The sequence below is a fragment of the Pantherophis guttatus genome, chromosome 1, assembly GCF_059756535.1.
Source record: "Pantherophis guttatus breed Tessera chromosome 1, ASM5975653v1, whole genome shotgun sequence".
In the NCBI taxonomy this organism is placed as follows: domain Eukaryota; kingdom Metazoa; phylum Chordata; class Lepidosauria; order Squamata; family Colubridae; genus Pantherophis; species Pantherophis guttatus.
In genome coordinates, this window is record NC_142063.1 from 325,920,457 (window position 1) to 325,939,823 (window position 19,367).

Here is a 19,367-nt window from a genome sequence, read left to right on the forward strand (position 1 = left end):
GAGAGGGGCTCCTCCAGGTGCCGTCGGCCAAACAATGTCGGCTGTCGGCCCCTAGGGGGAGAGCCTTCTCTGTGGGGGCACCGACGATCTGGAATGAGCTCCCCCCAGAGATACGGAGGATTCCGGATCTGCGCACCTTCTGCCGCGAGTTGAAGACGCTTTTGTTTCATCAAGCTGGCCTCGCCTAAATCTTCTCCCTTTTAAGTGTAAATTCTAAATTTTTAATGGATTTTAAAATATGGGTATTTTAAATTGGGTATTAATTCAGCCAAATTTATTTAATTCATTTTATTCGATTTTAAATTTTGTATATCTATGTGTTTTATTTCATGGCTGTGCACTGCCCTGAGTCCTTCGGGAGTAGGGCGGTATAGAAATTCAATAAATAAATAAATAAATAAATAAATATGTTCCTGAGCTTTCTTTTGCCAATTGAACCTGCAATACTTGCTGATGTTGTTGATCCATCTCGTTTAGGTCTCTTTCATGGATGCTTTTTATTGTTCTCTAATCCATGTAAAGGTCTTTCTATCTTGTCTTGTAATGCTGAGCATGTATCTTTCCATGGCTCTTTGCACCACTCGTAGCTTTTGTATCAATTGTGAAGTTAGAGTCCATGTTTCACCAGCATATGTTAGAGTAGGTAGCACACACTGATCGGAAACTTTTCTCTTCAGGCATAGGAGGAGGTTCTTGAAAATTATGCTTAGCTTGTTGAATGCCTACCATTTAACACACCTTTCAATTTCCTTTATTGTATCACCTTCCATTGAGATTTGTAATGGTCTACTACGGCTAGTTCTTCTCCAGATATAATTTTTTTCTTTTGTTGATGAATTTATTAAACATAATCTAGTTCTTTTTCAGGTTTATTTTTAAGCCAAATGGTTCTCCTAATTGTTTAGTATATTTATGGATAAAAGAGTAAGAAATGTTCATAGTGATCTTAGTAGTGTTATGGTTGAGAAAATATGAATATTTTTATATGTAGTTGAAACAGTTGCTGTCGGAACACCTGAATGATTTACAGTGACAGTTAAATGGTTAAGTAGCACAAGGGAGATGGATCTAAAAATTAATTGATTAAAGAACAAATTACCTACAGAAGATAGGTAATTGCAAATTATATATAAATGATGAAAATCTAAAGCAAATGAAAGAATTTGGTAAAATGTTTATAAGATGGAAAAAATGGATAAAGAATTTTAAGACATGCAAACTATGTTTGAAAAGTAGTGAGTAAATAGTGTTCTCTTGCAAGGAATAAATGCCTAAATAAATGAAAATGGTTGTGTGTAAGGATATTCTTCCTTCTACTTTGTTATATGGTAGCCCATATTGAATGTTAAGAAAAACAAAAAGTAAGTTGTATACAATGAGAAATTTAAGTGTATGTGATAAGGAAGAAAAGATATGGTTAGGAATGAATGAGTACTAAAAGAATAAGGATTGAATACAAAAGTGAATGACCATACAAAGGAAAGATATGAAAGGTATAAAGAACTGTAGCTAATGAGATTCATGTAAATTTAAAAATTAACTTTTGAAAACTTTACTTTTCCAGAAGGCTTTTGGGGACTGATGGTAAATTTACAGGGACATATATACATGTACATATATATTATGTATGTCAATGTGTGTGCATTTGTGTGCGTATCTTTGTTTTTTTTTACTGCCTGATATTTTGTTGAAAAGTAAACTGTATTTTTGTTTTATTGTTATTTTAACATTGTAAACTATTTGGAGTTCTCAAAGATGGGGGCATAGAAAAATTGTAAATTTATAAATTATTTGGCTTGTTATTTCTTCCTCCTTTTCTATGCTCTACACAATGTTGCTTATCTTGAAAAGGAATAATGTGATGGCTATGAATGTTTGTAGAAATTGGCAGTTTCTCTTGGGTCTTCAAAAGTGGCAGACTTCTTCCTGTATTTTTTGTTTAATTAGAATTTTCAGACAGACCATCTCTCAAGTGTGGTACCAGGATGGATTTTTTGTATTATGAGGGGATTGATTTAGATCACCTTTGTAGTCCCTTTGTGATTCTGTAGGTTTGCCTCTGAGTTTGTAACAAACCCAAAGAAATCCCTTCACCTATACCTACCACAGGTATAGGTGAAGCCAATTTAGAGTAAAACTTAGGTATTATGATATTTTAAAATTAATTTTGTCTATTTAATGTATGTCCCAGAAAAGCTTTAGCTGTAGGTCAAAGAATATGTTGAAAATGAAAATGAAAATATACAATTTGTGTACACAGTTGTTGCCTGATTATGTCAGGTTTTCTGTGAACTGGGGACGTTTCTGAGATGTCAGCTGTATATTCTTTGGCACGTAGCCAGAGGAGATTGCAGGCCTAGCTAGCTATGCAGCAGAGCTGGCAGATCCTGTGTCCCTTTGGCAGAGCTCTGCCAGCAGGATTCCCGTCCTTACTGTGGGAATACAAGCGCCAAGCTGAATCCTTACTGCTTCTTTCTCTTACTGTAATATACTGAGCTAGGCGGCGGCTGCTATTGTTTCCAGACATTCCTGCACATGCTGCCTGGCTGCTAAGCTGCATACCAAACAGCCTTGTGCTGTAGCCCCACGATAGAGGACAATGAGAATTGCAGAGCCATGAATTCTCCTCCGTAGGCTGAAGTGATGACTCCATTTTCTGTGTTTGCTGTCAGGGAACCCCTAGCATGGCAGAGCTTCATCTTGGTTTCATCAGAGGGAGGTGGAGTCTCTCTTCCTCCTCCTTCTCCTGCCTTTCCCTCCCCTCCATTGTCGGCAGCTGCTGAAGCAGCCAGCGCACCTGCTCCTGTCTCTGGCGACAGAGATGCTCTAGCCGTGCTTAGGAGGTTGCTTTTCTCACAGTCCATCTGCCTGAGCCATTTATGCCAAAGGGGGCAGGGGGAAGCAATGCCACTCGCATGCCCCAGGTACAGCAAGCTGCTTTGGAAACGACCATGACTCTGCCGGGCCGTGTCTCCTGTTCCATGCTGAACTGCTTTGTAAGTAGGTTCCCTGTTTCCCACCCTTTTCTTCTCTCCACTGACTGCATGCAAGGCTGCTTCTCCGTCTGCATTTCTCTCTGCATTTGATATTTTGGGGTGGGGGTGGAGCGGCGGAGCCAGGAAGAAAATGTACTGTCTGCCTGGAGACATCTGGCCCTTTTTACAGCTCTCCCTACTGCTTGGGGAGTGGCTCTTCTTCCCCATTCTTCTTCCTTATCTTAATTTTACGTGCTTCTCGTTCATATCCTAATTCTGTTTTTGAATAATTCCCAGAATACGTGCCTCGTCTTCACCTGGACCTTAGAGGTTCCAGTTGGGGATACCAAATTTATTCCAGTGATCTCACTGAAGAAAACTGTCTGAGCAAAATGTACAAGGAGAAGTTTGGTTTTCATAATCTAGGGCATCGGTGTATTCCAGTATATTGATGTTGGCCTGCTGAGAACAGGTTCACATTCACCTACAGAACCTGTGATTCCCACTTTCTGGCTGCTTTGTGTTTCATTGAATCACAGCCATGTAGCTGCCAAAGAGATGGCTTAGGTTTACTGAGACTTGGATCTTCCTATTAGAATGTGCTTGCTTGCATGTATTAAATCCTTTTGTGATACAAGGGAAGATGCTTCATATTTCATACCCACTTCATACCAATTGAAGCTGGTCTCATAAGGTGGGCAGCATTTGGCAGCATTTCTCAGTACAGTTATTCAGCATGGTGCTCTACCTCCTGAGTACATCCGGCTAGGATTCTGACCTGAACCTGATGAGAAAACAACTTGAGAAAGAAGCATAATAAGAAGAAAACTTACCTGAAAACATAAGTTTGTTGGAGAAGTCATGGGAATGTTTGCTGGGAGGCATAAGGGTTTCTCAAGGTTAGTTAGCTGTTTACAATGTCATATAGGTGAAAAGTTGTCCTGATTCTAACTTTGATGATATTGTGTTGGTACCCAAGATACACAGAACCTGTCCGTTGCTAGTGTGCCTGAGAAGAGGTTTAAACGGGCAACCGTAGGGAAACATTTGTTCAGTGACAGAGCAGACCAAATGTTAAAAGCATGACAGAAATTGTATGATTCACTCCGTCCAATTGGCATGATAATTAAGAGTGCTATATACGCAGGTTAACAAAAGGGAATGGATGCAAAAGACTGATCTGAGCCCTGAGATTTCCCTGGAGGTGTGGTCTTGGGCTTTATAGGTCTGGATCTGGTCAGTGCCTACATGGGAGGCCAATTTAGTTTCATTTACTGTAAGTAGCAGGATCGAGAAATATAATGGAGAAATGTGAACCATTTCACAGGGCTCTGAGGTTTAATTTAATTAAGATATGAAAACCTGTGCTATTTATGGGAAAAAATAATTGAGTACGTATTTAGATGAGAGAAAAGCAACATCAGGTATCTATGAAGGGGTGTGTGTCTGTGTAGTAGCTTTGGCACAGCCTATAATGTTTATATTTCCAGGACCCATATGATAAAGTGTGCGTGAACACACATAGTTATAGATTAAGAATAGTTTTAGCAGTTTCATCCTATATGATGGGATGTTTCTGAGCATATCTGCCTGTCTCCTAATAGTAAAATGCCATTGGAAATGATAAAAATAAAATACTTGGCCTTTGTGTCCATCCATTTGAATATCAGGGACTTGTATTTTAAAATTATGATCAATCAAGATGTTGAGATCTAATACACAACACAAACACAACTCCTTTATGCTAAGAGCATTCCTATCTTGAGTTAGGTGCTATCATCTTGAATCACATTCATTGCTACCTGACATACTGTGTGTCTTATGTTTGCACAAGGAGTATGCAAGATATATTGAATAGTTATTTATAGGAGAAATAACTTTTGACTAGAAATAACAGTTGTTTAATATATATCGCTCTCTTAACTTTTAAGTAGATGTTACTGAAAGCAACTTTCTCCCCGATTTTTGTTTTATTGTCATCTGACCTTTTTTCCTCAATTTCAAATGGCTAATATTTTTTAATAAAATGTGAATTTATTGATATTGTGAAATATTAATGTGAGCAAAAAAAAACCCTTTGTGAAATATTTAGAATGATTGATGTTTTAGTGTTGAATTTCAAGGGAAGGGTTGTATCATTTTCAAGAGATTTCAAGAGGTAAAAAACGTATTTAGATGAACTGACACTTTATTAATATCTGAGGGCAGAAGTGATTACTGGATTAGCAGGAAGCAACTCCATATCACTAATTAATTTTACACTCCTGGTCTTCAAGAAAGGCATAAAAACACATGCTTTCTTGGGGCGCACAGAGGAGCACATAACTGTGGGGCTGTTTCATTAATTTTAACATTTTTCCTTCTTTTAACTTTTATATACTGTTTTTATCCTTTTTAAGATTTTATTGTACACTGTCCAGAGTCCCTATGTGAGGAAGATGGATAGTTATTAGATATGATAGATGAATATAAATAAATTCGGTTATCAACTTCATAGTTGGTAGTACAGGGGTTTAAGGCACCCTGTTATTAAGCTTATTAAGACCAGCTGCCTGCAATTACTGCAGGGTTCGAATCTCACCAGGCTCAAGGTTGACTCAGCCTTCCATCCTTTCTAAGGTAGGTAAATTGAGGACCCAGATTGTGGGGGCAATAAGCTGACTTTGTATAAATATACAAAAGGATGAAGGCTATTGCTGAGCACATTGTAAGCCGCCCTGAGTCTTCGGAGAAGGGCGGCATATAAATCAAATTAAAAAATAAATAAATAAATAAATAAAAAAATAGTGTCTCCAGTTTCAAATGGAAATGTTTGTGTCTATAATGAGCTAACATTTTATGATAGCTCCACAAAAGCTTTACTATTTTTAAATCTGTGCACTTAACGTTATTTTAATAAAGCTGGTTTAATGCTGCTCTTAGTGATAACAGTTGCTTATACTTGGCAATGAAAATCTTATATCTGGTGAAGAAAATGGAATACCGTTCCCGTTCCATACATGAATATAGGAACATTTCAGGTTACTGGACCACCTATATCAGCATGATCTACCTCAGAAACATATATCAGGATGAAAGTTCTCATACAAAACTACTTTATACCAGGTCAGAGTAATAATCCATCTGCCTCAATATTTTTAGACAGACATTTTTCCTTGTCCTACTCCCCCCTCCCCCCACAAACTGGGCCTCTTCAGTTTAGTGCATATGCACTTAAAGGTCAGTGCTAGTCCTATCAACAAAATCTAGGATTAAATCCATTTTCCTCTTAGTATTTTCTAAGAAAAAGTACCAGGCATTATAAGAAAATCCATATAATTTAGAGCCAGATAATATGAGTTGCAAATACGTGCAATGCCTTGATTTCTCAGATATTCTTTTTAGAGGTGAATATTTATCCGTTAATAGTCTACTTTTCCTTCCAAACAGTTTTAACAACAGAGAAATTCTTCATCTTTATCCATCATGATCATGTAAAAATATGCAGGCTAATCCTGGGGCTAGTTCTGAGAATTTGAAGTATTTTCCAATCATGTAAAGCTCCTATAGCTTATTTACTTAAGAGCTTCTTCCATACACTGAAAAAATTTGATTTGAAACTGAAAAATGCAATCTCACCTAAGAAACTGCCTGAGGGCTTTCCTGGATAAATAAGAGCAGTGTTAAGGAAACTTTATTGTTTAGAATTTTAAAAATCCCTACTTGCACAAATCAAGGTGATAAATTTCAGCCAGACTGGGAAAAGTGACAGGAACCTATCCACAGAACAAATCTAGCTCACGTTAATAACCATTTAGTCTCACCAACCTCTTTTCTATAGCCTTATGAAACCTTCATAATCTGATAATATTCACTTTCATGGCCTATTGTGGACTTTTCAGTGGTATTTGATTCATTATTATGGGAAACAGGAACATGGATTAGATGATCATTTTGAATATAATCTCAGAGGGGTCCACTTATCATTATGATTATTAAAATAACTTGGTTGTTGAAATTATAATGAAAATATTTTTTTTTAAAAAATAGAATATCACTGGAAGCCTATAGTGGACTTCGATTAGGTCAGAAACCTAAGTTTGTGGGGGAATATCCGAAGATCCCTCAAGCAGAGACTAGGTCGAAAGTTTCAATTGTAAAATAGAAATACAGAAATAGTTCCACTGTAAATTGAAGAAATTTAGCTCAATTTTTCCAAATTGTTGTTACTGCTGTTGTGGCTGCTGCTACTATTACTACACTATGTCATTTTTGTACATTATGAATGTTTGTGAAGCTAGTGCTGGCCTGTTAATTATAAGAAGGAGCTAAAGGGACACTGTTGGAATTACTAGTTGATTAGGAATGATTATATTTGTTTGCCTTTAATCCCAAACTGGTTTATTGTACATCTATATTATGGTTAGTAAAAGTATTAAATTACATTTATGGCTATTGGGTGCTTGGAGAATGTATAATATACAAGACATCAACACTATATGTGGGTTGTGCATATGAGAATAGTGGGGATATAGTGGTTAGGAGAATGGACACAAAGAATTCTGATTAATATCCACCCTCATTCATGTAAATTCACTGGGAAACTACAGGTAGTTCTTGATTTACGACCACAACAGAGCCCAACATTTCTGTTGTTAAGCAAAACATTTATTAAGTGAATTTGCCCCATTTTATGACCTTTCTTGCCACAGTTGTTATGTGAATCACAGCAGTTGTTAATAACACAGTTGTTAAATGAATCTGGCTTCCCTGTTAAACGGTCATTAAGTGAACTGTTGTAAGTCAAGGACTACTTGTATTGATCAATCACTATATCTAAATACAATGTATCAATCAAAAATTCCATGAGACAGTACTATGTGACACCTTGAGTAAAAAGATGGAATTCATAAAGAAATAAGTAAAAGTTCGATATATTTTGACAGGTAATGTTTCTGTTTGGTTTTTAGGGTGAAGAAGGCCCCCCCAGTCTAGAATACATCCAAGCTAAGGATTTGTTTCCACATAAAGAACTGATTAAAGAAGAAGAGTCTTTACAGGTAAGTTACTTGGGTTTCACTAGCAAAGGAATGGTGTATAATACAAAACCATATGTCTGAAGTAGGGACAAAAGATGCACACAATATATTTTTCCATACAGTTGGTAATTGAGGAGAATAAAATACACAGTGCATTCAAAAAGTATTCCAACCCCCTTCACTTTCAGTTTTGTTATGCTGCAGTGTAATTCTAAAGTTGTTGAAATTCATTTTTTTCTCATTAATCTACATTCCGTACCCCATAATGATAAAATGAAAACAGAATTTTAGAAATGTCTATACATTTATTAAAAAGAAAAAAATGAAATATCACATTGGCATAAGTATTCAGACCCTTGGCAGTAATTACAGCCTCAACTCTTTTTGGGTATGATGCGACAGGCTTTGCACACTTGGATTGGAGGATTTTCTGCCATTCTTCCTTGCAAATCCTCTCAAACTCAGTCAGGTAGAATGGCGAACATCAGTGGACAGCCATTTTCAGGTACCTCCAGAGATGTTCAATAGGATTCAAGTCAGGGCTCTGGCTGGACCACTCTAGGACATTCAGAGTTGTCCCTAATCCACTTCTGTCTTGGCTGTGTGTTTAGGATTGTTGTCATGTTGGAAAGTGAACCTTCAACTCAGTCTGAGATCCTGAGCGCTGTAGAAAACCCTGACCAGTCTGCCAGTCCGTGCTGCTGAAAAATACCCCCACAGCATGATGCTGATGCCACCACCATGCTTCACTGTTGAGATGATATGCCACGTGATAACATATGTCAGATATAACATTTAGAATTGAGGCCAAAGAGTTCAATTTTGGTTTCATCAGACTAGAGAATCTTGTTCCTCACAGCCTGAGAGTCCTTCAGGTGCTTTTTTGCAAACTCCAAGTGGGCTTTCATGTGTTTTGCATTGAGGAGAGACTTCTGTCTAGCCACTCTGCTATAAAGCCCAGATCGGCGGAGGGTTGCAGTGATGTTGTCTTTCTGGAATTCTGTCCCATCTCCACACAGGATCTCTGGAACTCAGTCAGAATGACCATTAGGTTCTCGGACACCTCTCTTACTAAGGCCTTTCTCCCCCAATTGCTCAGTTTGACTGGGTGACCGTGTCTTGGAAGAGTCCTGGCTGTATCAAACTTCTTCCACTTGAGAATTATGGAAGTCACTGTGCTCTTAGGACTCTTCAGTGCAGCAGAAATCTCTGAGCATTGCAAGCAGTTCCTTCGACCTAATGGCTTTTGCTCTGCTACAGTATGCATTGTCAGCTGTCAGGCCTTCAATAGAGAAGTGTTTGCCTTCCAAATCATGTCCAATCAATTTAATTTATCGCAGGTTGACTCCAATCAAGGTGTAGAAACATGTCTGCAACGATCAAGAGAAATGGACACTGGACTAAATTCCAAGTGTTGTTGCAAAGGGTCTGAATACTTTATGCCAATGTGATATTTCAGTTATTTCTTTTTAATAAATTTACAGAAATTTCTAAAATTCTGTTTTTACTTTGTCATTGAGTGTAGATTAATGAGAAAAAAAATGAATTTCAACAGCTGTAAAATCAGGCCTCAGCATAACAAAATTGACAAAAGTGAAAGGGGTTCGAGTACTTTCTGAATGCATTGTATGCCTACAGCAGTAGCTGCAAGTACTTACTATTATTCAAATGCCATTCAAGTCTTTTCTATGCAGATCTACATATTTTAAAAACTGCCCCATGGTTCTCCTATTTTGAGGACAGAGTATTAAACGCAGCAGGATAGTATGGGACAGATACTTTTTCTGTTTCATTATTCTCCAGAAAATACACACACAGCACAAACTCCAAAGAGTACTAAATTCCTGGGTGATTGATATTACAATGAAAAAGAAGTCAACCAGGTACACAAAGCTCTTTTGTAGCCCAATTCAAAATGTATATAGATAGCCTTACGTTAGAAACCAGATAGAGAGAGGATACACTTGCAGCAGCTCTAAATGGTTAGCAGAAGCTGGACTAATCCCAGTCATGAGAATCTACTGGAGGGATAGGGATGAGATCAAGAGCATCAATTGACATTGATTTTTTGATAAAGTGACAAAATTCGTGGACCAGAGGAATGCTGTTGATATAATTTACTTGGACTTTAGTAAAGCATTTGATAAAGTAGACCATAACCTACTACTAGATAAAGTAGAAAAATGTGGGTAGACAGCATCACCACCAGATGGATTCGTAACTGGCTGACCAATCGCACTCAACGTGCAGTCCTCAATGGAACTGCATCTACATGGAGGGAAGTATGCAGTGGAGTACCCCAGGGCTCTGTTTTAGGCCCAGTGCTCTTCAACATCTTCATCAATGACTTGGATGAGGGGATAGATGGGGAACTCATCAAATTTGCAGATGACACCAAGCTGGCAGGAATAGCCATCACTCCAGAAGATAGGCTCAAGATACAGAAGGATCTTGACAGACTTGAATATTGGGCACTATCTAACAAAATGAAATTCAGCAGTGAAAAAACCAAGGTTCTACATTTAGGGAAGAAAAACAAAATGCACAGGTACCATATATGTGGTACCTTGCTCAATAGTAGTAACTGTGAGAGGGATCTTGGAGTCCTAGTGGACAACCATTTACATATGAGTCAGCAGTATGCAGCAGCTGCCAAAAAAGCCAACACAGTTCTGGGCTGCATAAACAGAGGGATAGAATCAAGATCATGTGAAGTGTTAATACCACTTTATAATGCCTTGGTAAGGCCACACTTGGAATATTGCATTCAGTTTTGGTGGCCATGATGTAAAAAAGATGTTGAGACTCTAGAAAGAGTGCAGAGAAGAGCAACAAAGGTGATTAGGGGACTGGAGGCTAAAACATATGAAGAACGGTTGCAGGAACTGGGTATGTCTAGTTTGATGAAGAGAAGGACTAGGGGAGACATGATAGCACTGTTCCAATATCTCAGGGGTTGCCACAAAGAAGAGGGACTCAAAAGTATTCTCCAAAGCACCTGAGGGTAGAACAAGAAGCAATGGGTGGAAACTAATCAAGGAAAGAAGCAATTTAGAACTAAGGAGAAATTTCCTGACAGTTAGAACAATTAATCAGTGGAACAACTTGCCTCCAGAAGTTGTGAATGCTCCAACACTGGAAGTTTTTAAGAAGATGTTGGATAACCATTTGTCTGAAGTGGTGTAGGATTTCCTGCCTGGGCAGGGGGTTGGACTAGAAGACCTCCAAGGTCCCTTCCAACTCTGTTATTCTATTCTAATTGTAATAGAAGCCCCACCCCTTTTATGTGCATGTGATACCCCTGATCCCAATCTTTGACTATATTATCATCAGTATTGTTACTGAGGCACCTTAGGTTGTCCATATGGCAAATATTCAAGAAGAGGGAAAGCACTATTTCAGCAGAATAACTAAGGGCAACTCTAGACTGCCTTCACAGCACGCTGGGGGTGACTTAATATCATGAGAACATGTCCCTTAAAAAGCTTTGATAAGTGGGATGGAGGATGAGCACTTAGACTTCCCAAAATATTAGTGTGACAATCCTCAGTAGTTTGACCAAATGGCTTTAAAAGGAATTAGAATCCAACTATTGGTTTTCTACGTCTTAGATGGATGCAAGTGTTGAAATTTAGCTTTCTAGATTGACTAGTCACTAGTATATATCCACATTTTTTGTTCTTTAAATTACTTTTTCAAACTGCTCATCTGCACATACTGTAGCTGTTGTATCTTGGTTTCCTTTGGTTTATAAGGATGTTTTAAGGAAATTAATTCACTTAACAGGGTTGGTTGTTTTTTTTTTTCCACCTTGATTTAAAAATGGTCATATACCAGTAATTGAATTCTGTATAAATATGGTACTATTGAATTTCAAACAGATGGAGAATTTCAGTATTACCATTATTGAGTATATATCCTCAGTGATGGTTTGGAGGGGGAGGGGTGAATTTTGCTGTTAGCCCTAGGAAAAAAGGGATCATAGAGAAAAGTGTGGTCATTGGTCATCCAGTTAATGAGCTTTTCTTTCCTCCAGAGACTGACAAACTTTTCTTGAAGAGGAATCTAAAAATGGGCATTCTTGGCACAACATAATTAAAAATTTCACAGGAATGAATTTAAAACATGCATTTTTCTTTTGGCTTGTGTAATTTTTTAAAGACCTTTAAAATTATTTTACATCTCATAGTAAGTCCGCACAGTCAGATAAAACAAAAGGTTCACATCAGTTTGGAACTTGCTAGTCTAGGTATGAGCATACTTACACCATTGTTTCCTTTAGATTAAAAACAACAACAGTGATTTAAAAAAATACTTCATCTGCTTCCTGTGAAGTACTGTTGAGCTTTACTTCAATTTTGCTATATCATTTTGGCCATAAAGAATTGCAAGAGAAAAAACTACTTCAAAGATACAAAATGAGCTGTGAAAATATTAATTAAATATGGAATTTTAGTACACTCTTATGCAAATTTCATATCCCCTATACATTTTCATATAGACCTGTGAGTCAATTTTCCAGTTAACCAGAGCAAAGAAATAAATCTCAATAAAAACTACTGTATTTTTCAGAGTATAAGATGCACCTTTCCCCCCCCAAAAAGAGGGTGAAAATCTGGTTGCGTCTTATACACTGAATGTATCCCCGCCCACCTGCTGGCCCCCACCCTTCGGAGGTTGTCAGCCTCCATTTTCTGGCGGTTCTAGGCGGTGGAGATCCTCACTTCCACTCAAATTTTGATAACGAGCAGCACATTTATTTATTTATTTTATTAAATTTCTATACCGCCCTTCTCCCGAAGGACTCAAGGCGGTGAACAGCCACGAGATAAAACACATAAATACAAAAATTTAAAATAAATTAAAAACGAATTAAATAATTTGGCTGAATTTAAAATACCCCATAATTTAAAAACAAATTAAAATTTACATTTAAAAAGGGGAGAAGATATGGCCAGGCCAGCTTGATGAAATAAAAAAGTCTTAAGCGTGCGACGGAAGGTGCGCAGATCCAGGATCCTCTGTATCTCCGGGGGGAGCTCGTTCCAGATCGTAGGTGCCCCCACAGAGAAGGCTCTCCCCCTAGGGGCCGCCAGTCGACATTGTTTGGCCGACGGCACCCGGAGGAGCCCCTCTCTATGGGAGCGTACTGGCCGGTGGGAGGCTATTGGTGGTAGCAGGCGGTCCCGTAGATAACCAGGTCCTAAGCCATGGAGCGCTTTAAATGTGATAACCAGAACCTTGAAGCGTACTTGGAAGACCACCGGGAGCCAGTGCAGCTCGTGCAGGAGAGGTGTTACATGGGAACTCCACGTTGCTCCCATAACCATCCGCGCGGCCACACTCTGCACCAGTTGGAGCCTCCGAGTGCACTTCAAGGGGAGCCCCATGTAGAGAGTGTTACAATAGTCCAGACGAGAGGTGACGAGGGCATGAGTGACTGTGTGTAGAGAGTCCCGATCTAGAAAGGGACGCAACTGGCGGATCAGGTGAACCTGATGAAAAATCCTCCCGGTCATGGCCGTCAAGTGCTCTTCTAAAGACAGCCGTGAATCCAGGAGGACGTCCAAGTTGCGAGCCCTTTCAGTGGGGGCCAAGCACAGATCTTTTTATCCATTTAAAACAAACCCTATCACCCTAGGTGCATTTAACTGGAGGGGGTGGGGTGGGGGATGATTTTCATGGGGGCAGAAGTGGGACTTGGCACCGAAGGCTCCACTATTGAGATGCCCCCATCTTCCTACCAATAGCCATAGGCGTTGAAAGCCTGGCTTTCTCACAGCAAGGCCTGATAGAGATGCAGCACTTCAGTCCTCCTGGATGCTGCCATATCGTAAACACGGTGCCGAGCTTCCCGGCAAGCCCGCTGTGCCTTTGCTGCCTTGGTCAGAGCCTGATTCCGGAAGCGGCCCGGGGAAGCGCAGAGGTCAGGACTCGGTTGGCGAAATGGGCACTGCGCAGGGGGCATAAGGCAAGGCACTGCCACCCGAAAACACTGTTGCCGCGATCTCCGCCACCTGGAACTGCCCAAAAACGCGATGTTCTTTTTTTGCCTCCGCATGCCCCGTTTTTGGAATCAGGGAGGAAAGTGTTTTCATTGCCAAGCAGAGGTGGTCATTCTCTGCTAATATTCTACCAAGGTGTTAGTGACAGTGCATTTCATTAGGGATGTCATTTATTTACTTACTAAAATTATATGCCACCCTTGAAAATAAAGACTTTCCCAAGTTGACTTTTAAAACATGTTTACAATCACAAACCAGATTTATTAAACATATTTTAAAAATTAAAGTAGAAAACTTTTGGAATTTGAAAGAGGTGAATCTCATGGAAATCTTTGCAACAAATCTTTTTAACCCATTTCAGCAATTCATCAAGAACAGACAATGAAGATAATCCATATGACACTATTGTAGTAAAATTACACTATATGAATTATAGTTTCCCTAAATTGTTTTGGATGAGTTTTAAGTAAATTAGTATATATTGTCCAATTAGTCAGTCCTTCTGTTTAAAAATGTTTGAAGAATTCAGGAAAAACACCCAACAATCTTCCCCAACATTTTTTTTATTGGCTCATTTTCTAAAACATTTAAATGATACAATTCCTCTAGTTAGTTTCCACTTTTATTATCGCAAAACACTGAAAAACTAAAAACTATGTATTTTATTAAATCCGTATGTTCGACCATGGGTAAATTAGATAGAACAAGTTTTTCTTTAAAATCGATGTATGAAAATTATGCCGTGGAGGAACAAATCTGCCAAAATCCTGTGATCATTTATTAGGTATAATAACAATACTTTTGTAAATGTTGCTATCCTGTTTCCTTTGGGATATATTAAACATATAATTTCTCAGTAACTCAGCACATGTATGAATATATAATGCATATATGCACTCAACATTGTTTGGGAGGATTTTTTGTTTTTTCCCTGGATGTATTTTTTTCCCAAGTGTGTGTGTGTGTGTGTGTATACACACACATACGTGGGAGAAGACCCGAATAACCAAAGACCTACATACAAACACCTACATACAAACACCCGCAAAAACCTGAGAAAACATATATATATATCTTGTATTTTTTCAGAGTGAAGCAGCATAGCCTGAATTGCACTCCAGTCTTGTGGGAATATCCTGACCTCTGTTCAACACTGGATGTGTTAAATTTTCTAGTTGTCCAATAAAAAACAAATAAAAAACATGTTTAGCCAATAGGAAAGACATCCCTTTAATATTAAAGCTGGAAAAAAGCTTTTTTTAGTTCAATGCAAATGCAGTGCAGACCAACAACAAAGACCTTTCAAACAATTAATTATTAATGTCACTTTAAAATATGTCTATAGAGATTATTTTAGAACTGAGGAGAAAATGAAAGTCGTTTACTTCTTAATTTTAATTTTAGGAAGGGTGCATACATCAGAAGTTTTAACTGCTGTGCATCCATTTGCACTATAAATACATAATAGATCTGGTATCGTTCTTCATGATATAATTCTCTTAGGATTTTCTTATTATAATATTTCTTACTTGTTCCAGTCATTTCCAAATAGATGTTGTCATTCTCTATACGCTTCCTAATAAGGTGCCAGTGACAATGCTTTTGACCTGAAATGTTACTTTTTTAAATGATATAAATGGGATACAGTACCTTTCTTCAAAATAAAAACATTGCCAGGAGAGTTCACAAAATATTTCAAAATCATAATTTAAAAAATGTAAGCTAAAAGAACAGATTAAAGTACAAAACATTAAAGCAAAACCAATTTCCAAAATTAAAGGCAATTCTCCACTTAAGTACTAGTCCTGGGGATCAGATGAATATCACCATGTAATTGTCTTGGTAGAAGTAGAGAAATGGTTTGCCATTAACCTTCTTCTAGGATGTTTTTCAGGTTCCCACTATAGCCTTTACAAGTAGTCCTCGATTTAAAAACATTCGTTTAGTGATTGTTCAAAGTTACAACGGCACTGAACAAAGTGCCTTTGTAACTTTTTTTCACACTTATGACCATTGCAGCATCTCCATTGTGATGTGATCAAAATTCAGACGCTTGGCAACTGGCATGTATTTATGACGGTTGCAGTGTCCTTGGGTTATGTGACCACCTTTTGTGACCTTTTGACAAGCAAAATCGAAGGGGAAGCCAGATTCATTTAACAACTAACAGGTTACTAACTTAACAACTCCAGTGACTCACTTAACAACTCTGATAAGAAAGGCCTACAATGAAGCAAAACTCACCTTAACAAATGTCTTGCTTAGCAATGGAAATGTAGGAGATGAGCAGGCTGAGCCCACGGGAGGGGTCAAACATGTCATCAGCCTCGAGACTCTTTGCATCCACAAGACATCTCAGTCCATCCCATCTTGAATTCTATTGACTCTTCTCTACCTCCAATTTGCTTTGGCCAGATTCCTGTAGAGAGCATAAGCTTGCAATAAACCTTTATGTTCATTTGAACTGCCTGGTCTTCTGATTTTCCCATGCTTCATAGGAAATTTTGGGCTCAATTGTGGTCGTAAGTTGAGAACTACCTCTTGTCATGAAACATCGTGGTAAAGTCCCATTTAAGTACCAGGCTTGACCTTGCTCATTTCTGAGCCCAGACATGGTCGCCCAGAGACCACCACCAGCTGAAACATCTATTTCTAGGCGTAGTTTAAAACTCAAAAATGTAGTAGAACGCTTCATTTGCTACATAACAAAATTAATATTAAAATACCCTGGAAAATAAAACGTAATTGCTTAGCACTGAAAACAGGCCAGGGTTGAGGGACACCTGGAGTAGAATTTCTGAGAATGATATTTTAATTCAGGTAGGAACAAAATAAAAGTTTCTTCAGATAATGTATTCGCAACACATTTAACACTAGAAATTTGGGCTGGAAAACAAGTGTTTAATTTGTCTCTTTCTGAACGGAGCATTCCATTGGTTATGTGGAGATATACTATATTTCCCTGTAGCCTTGCCTGGTTAATCGGCAACTACTTTAAAGTGTGAATTTCCCTTTTCTAGGTTCCATTTACTGTGCTACAAGGAGAGGGTGTGGAATATCTGGGCCATGCAAGTGATGCCATCATTGCCATCTCTAACTACCGGCTCCATATCAAGTTTAAGGATTCTGTAATCAATGTAAGTCTTCTTAATATACTTTGTGGTTATTTATGGCAGAGCTGATAGTTTCCTATGTTAATCTTTTTCTTCTTCTTTGAAACATATTATGTAGCTTATCTTCTCGCTGAGCTGCAAAGCAAACTTGAAGAGTCCCCTGTCCCAGTGGGCCCCAACCTTTCCAGTTTCGTGACCTGGAGGGGGTGGGGGAGGAGAGGGGATGGTTTTGTGTGAGTGGTATATGCAAGTGCAAGCACCTGCCACTCATCCACCACTTGTGCAGCCCAGTTCCAAACGGGCCAAGGCCCAGGGTACCACCATGCCTTGCAAAATGTTTCAAAGAGAATGTTTGTCAATTTGGGTTAGGGAATTATTTCTTTAAGGAAGAATTGCCTTCATGAAGGCAAACTCCTAGCATGATCTTTGCTTTGTTTATGGAAAAGCTGTAGCTTCAGATTGCCATCTGCTTTGAAAGGAGTAAGCTGTGCATATTCAATGATAAAACATGATTTCTAATTGCACTGAGATTCATACATTTCCGATATTCATTGGCTATTCCTTTTTTACCATACATTGGACAATTTAATCTATCCCCTTCCCTTCCTCCCTCCCAGGTTACACTGCTTAATGGATAGGACCTGGAACATGTCAACTCTGCCAAATCATACAGGCCATATCAAAGTCACAGAAGGCAGATAGTTCTTTAGATAACCAGCCCTTGTGCTATAGGCTTTTTAAGTAATAACCATCACATTGAGTTGTACCCAGAAGTCTTCTGGTAACTAGTTGACCATAGAACGAAGGTGTTATAAGGGCTCTTATGAGATGTCCCCATAATTGCCCGTGCTGTTGCATTTAGGAATAGTTGACACTTTTATGCTTCTGAGTGGTTTTCAAGGACAGCCCCATCTAGAGTGTATTGCAATAGTCCATGCATCATATAAGCAAATACTGTTTGACTCTCTGATGGACCTCCCAATCCAGGTGAGGGTGCCATTGATGGACATGATTAGTTGTTAGTGAAAGTTCATTTGAAAAGGATGAAAAGTTAGAAACTGCCTTGCTGTCTCTTCAATACTATCCCTACATTACTAAGGAAATCTGCTACATGCCAAATTGAGTTTATTCCTGCTCCTACTATAACTTACAACTAATGTTACTGTTTCCATAATACCATTAGAATACCTGATAAGATATTAGGTTAGCTTATTGTCTAGTTGACTGTCTACATACCTGTTCATCCATCCTTTGCCTTTGTTTTTAGGTGCCTTTGAGAATGATGGAAAGCGTAGAGAGTCGGGATATGTTCCAGCTCCATATTGTCTGCAAAGATTCCAAAGTAGTCAGGTAGGGGATGTCTAATAACATCTTACTCCTAAAGTTTGGTGAGACTCAGCAAATGTGATTCGCTCAAACTAGAGATGGATAACATGCAGCCTGCAGATGTTTTTGATTTCCAGCTTCTGACAACATATGCCAGCATAGTTATTGGTGGAAAATGTAATCCAGCAACAAACTGGGATACTACGACTTTTTTTACTTCTGCCCTGAACCATGATACTGCCAGGTTCCTGTCACTCTAAACATAGAAGCTGCCAACATGAAGTAAAGTAAAATTCTTTAATCTGTTTGCTTTCCAGCAGTGGACAGCTAAGAGTCTTGGAAAATATACATAAGCAAAGGCTCAGTTTCTGCCATAGTTGATGGCGATTAATAGATCCTCTATTGTAAAAAAAAATTTTTTTTTTTGTTAGCTATCGTTGCTAAGTTTTTAAAGTGATTTCAGTAGCACTGCAGCTCTTTGTGTCAGGGAGTCCCTAGCATTTTTATTTTTCAATAGGTTGTTTTCCCTTCCCTTTCCCCTCAGGAGTTTACCTGAAATTCCCTTGTCAGACCATCTTTCCTAGGCACTGAATGTATGTGTACTTCTGTTTCTGTAGGTGCCATTTCTCTACGTTTAAGCAATGTCAGGAATGGTTGAAAAGGCTGAGCCGAGCCATTGCACGCCCCACCAAACTAGAAGACCTATTTGCATTTGCTTATCATGCCTGGTGCTTAGGAGTTTGTACTGATGAGGAAGACCAGCATGCCCACCTTTGCCGCCCAGGTAAGTTGTTATGAGTTACATTGCATCTACAGCTATAGATCCAAGCCTCTTGAAAGCCACTGTCCAGGGTTAGTTATGCAACCAATTCTATCAATTCCTAGTTGGATATTGTAATACAGAGATCTGTTGAGTTATTTTGTCATAAT

The 19,367-nt window shown here is 38.6% G+C and overlaps 1 protein-coding gene across 5 annotated transcripts in view; it reads left to right on the top strand.

The window, feature by feature from the left end:
• MTMR4 (myotubularin related protein 4) overlaps positions 1 to 19,367 on the top strand; it is a 61,497-nt gene that overhangs the window by 22,268 nt on the left and 19,862 nt on the right. For 4 of the 5 annotated variants that reach the window (XM_034421006.3, XM_034421008.3, XM_034421007.3 and 1 more), the window contains 4 exons: positions 7,925 to 8,014; positions 17,019 to 17,135; positions 18,379 to 18,461; positions 19,055 to 19,221. In XM_034421006.3, coding sequence (XP_034276897.1) covers positions 7,925 to 8,014; positions 17,019 to 17,135; positions 18,379 to 18,461; positions 19,055 to 19,221 — 457 coding nt within the window. Of the gene's footprint in view, positions 1 to 2,573; positions 2,997 to 7,924; positions 8,015 to 17,018; positions 17,136 to 18,378; positions 18,462 to 19,054; positions 19,222 to 19,367 lie in introns of those variants that run through there. The other variant, XM_034421004.3, reaches the window with a different exon arrangement.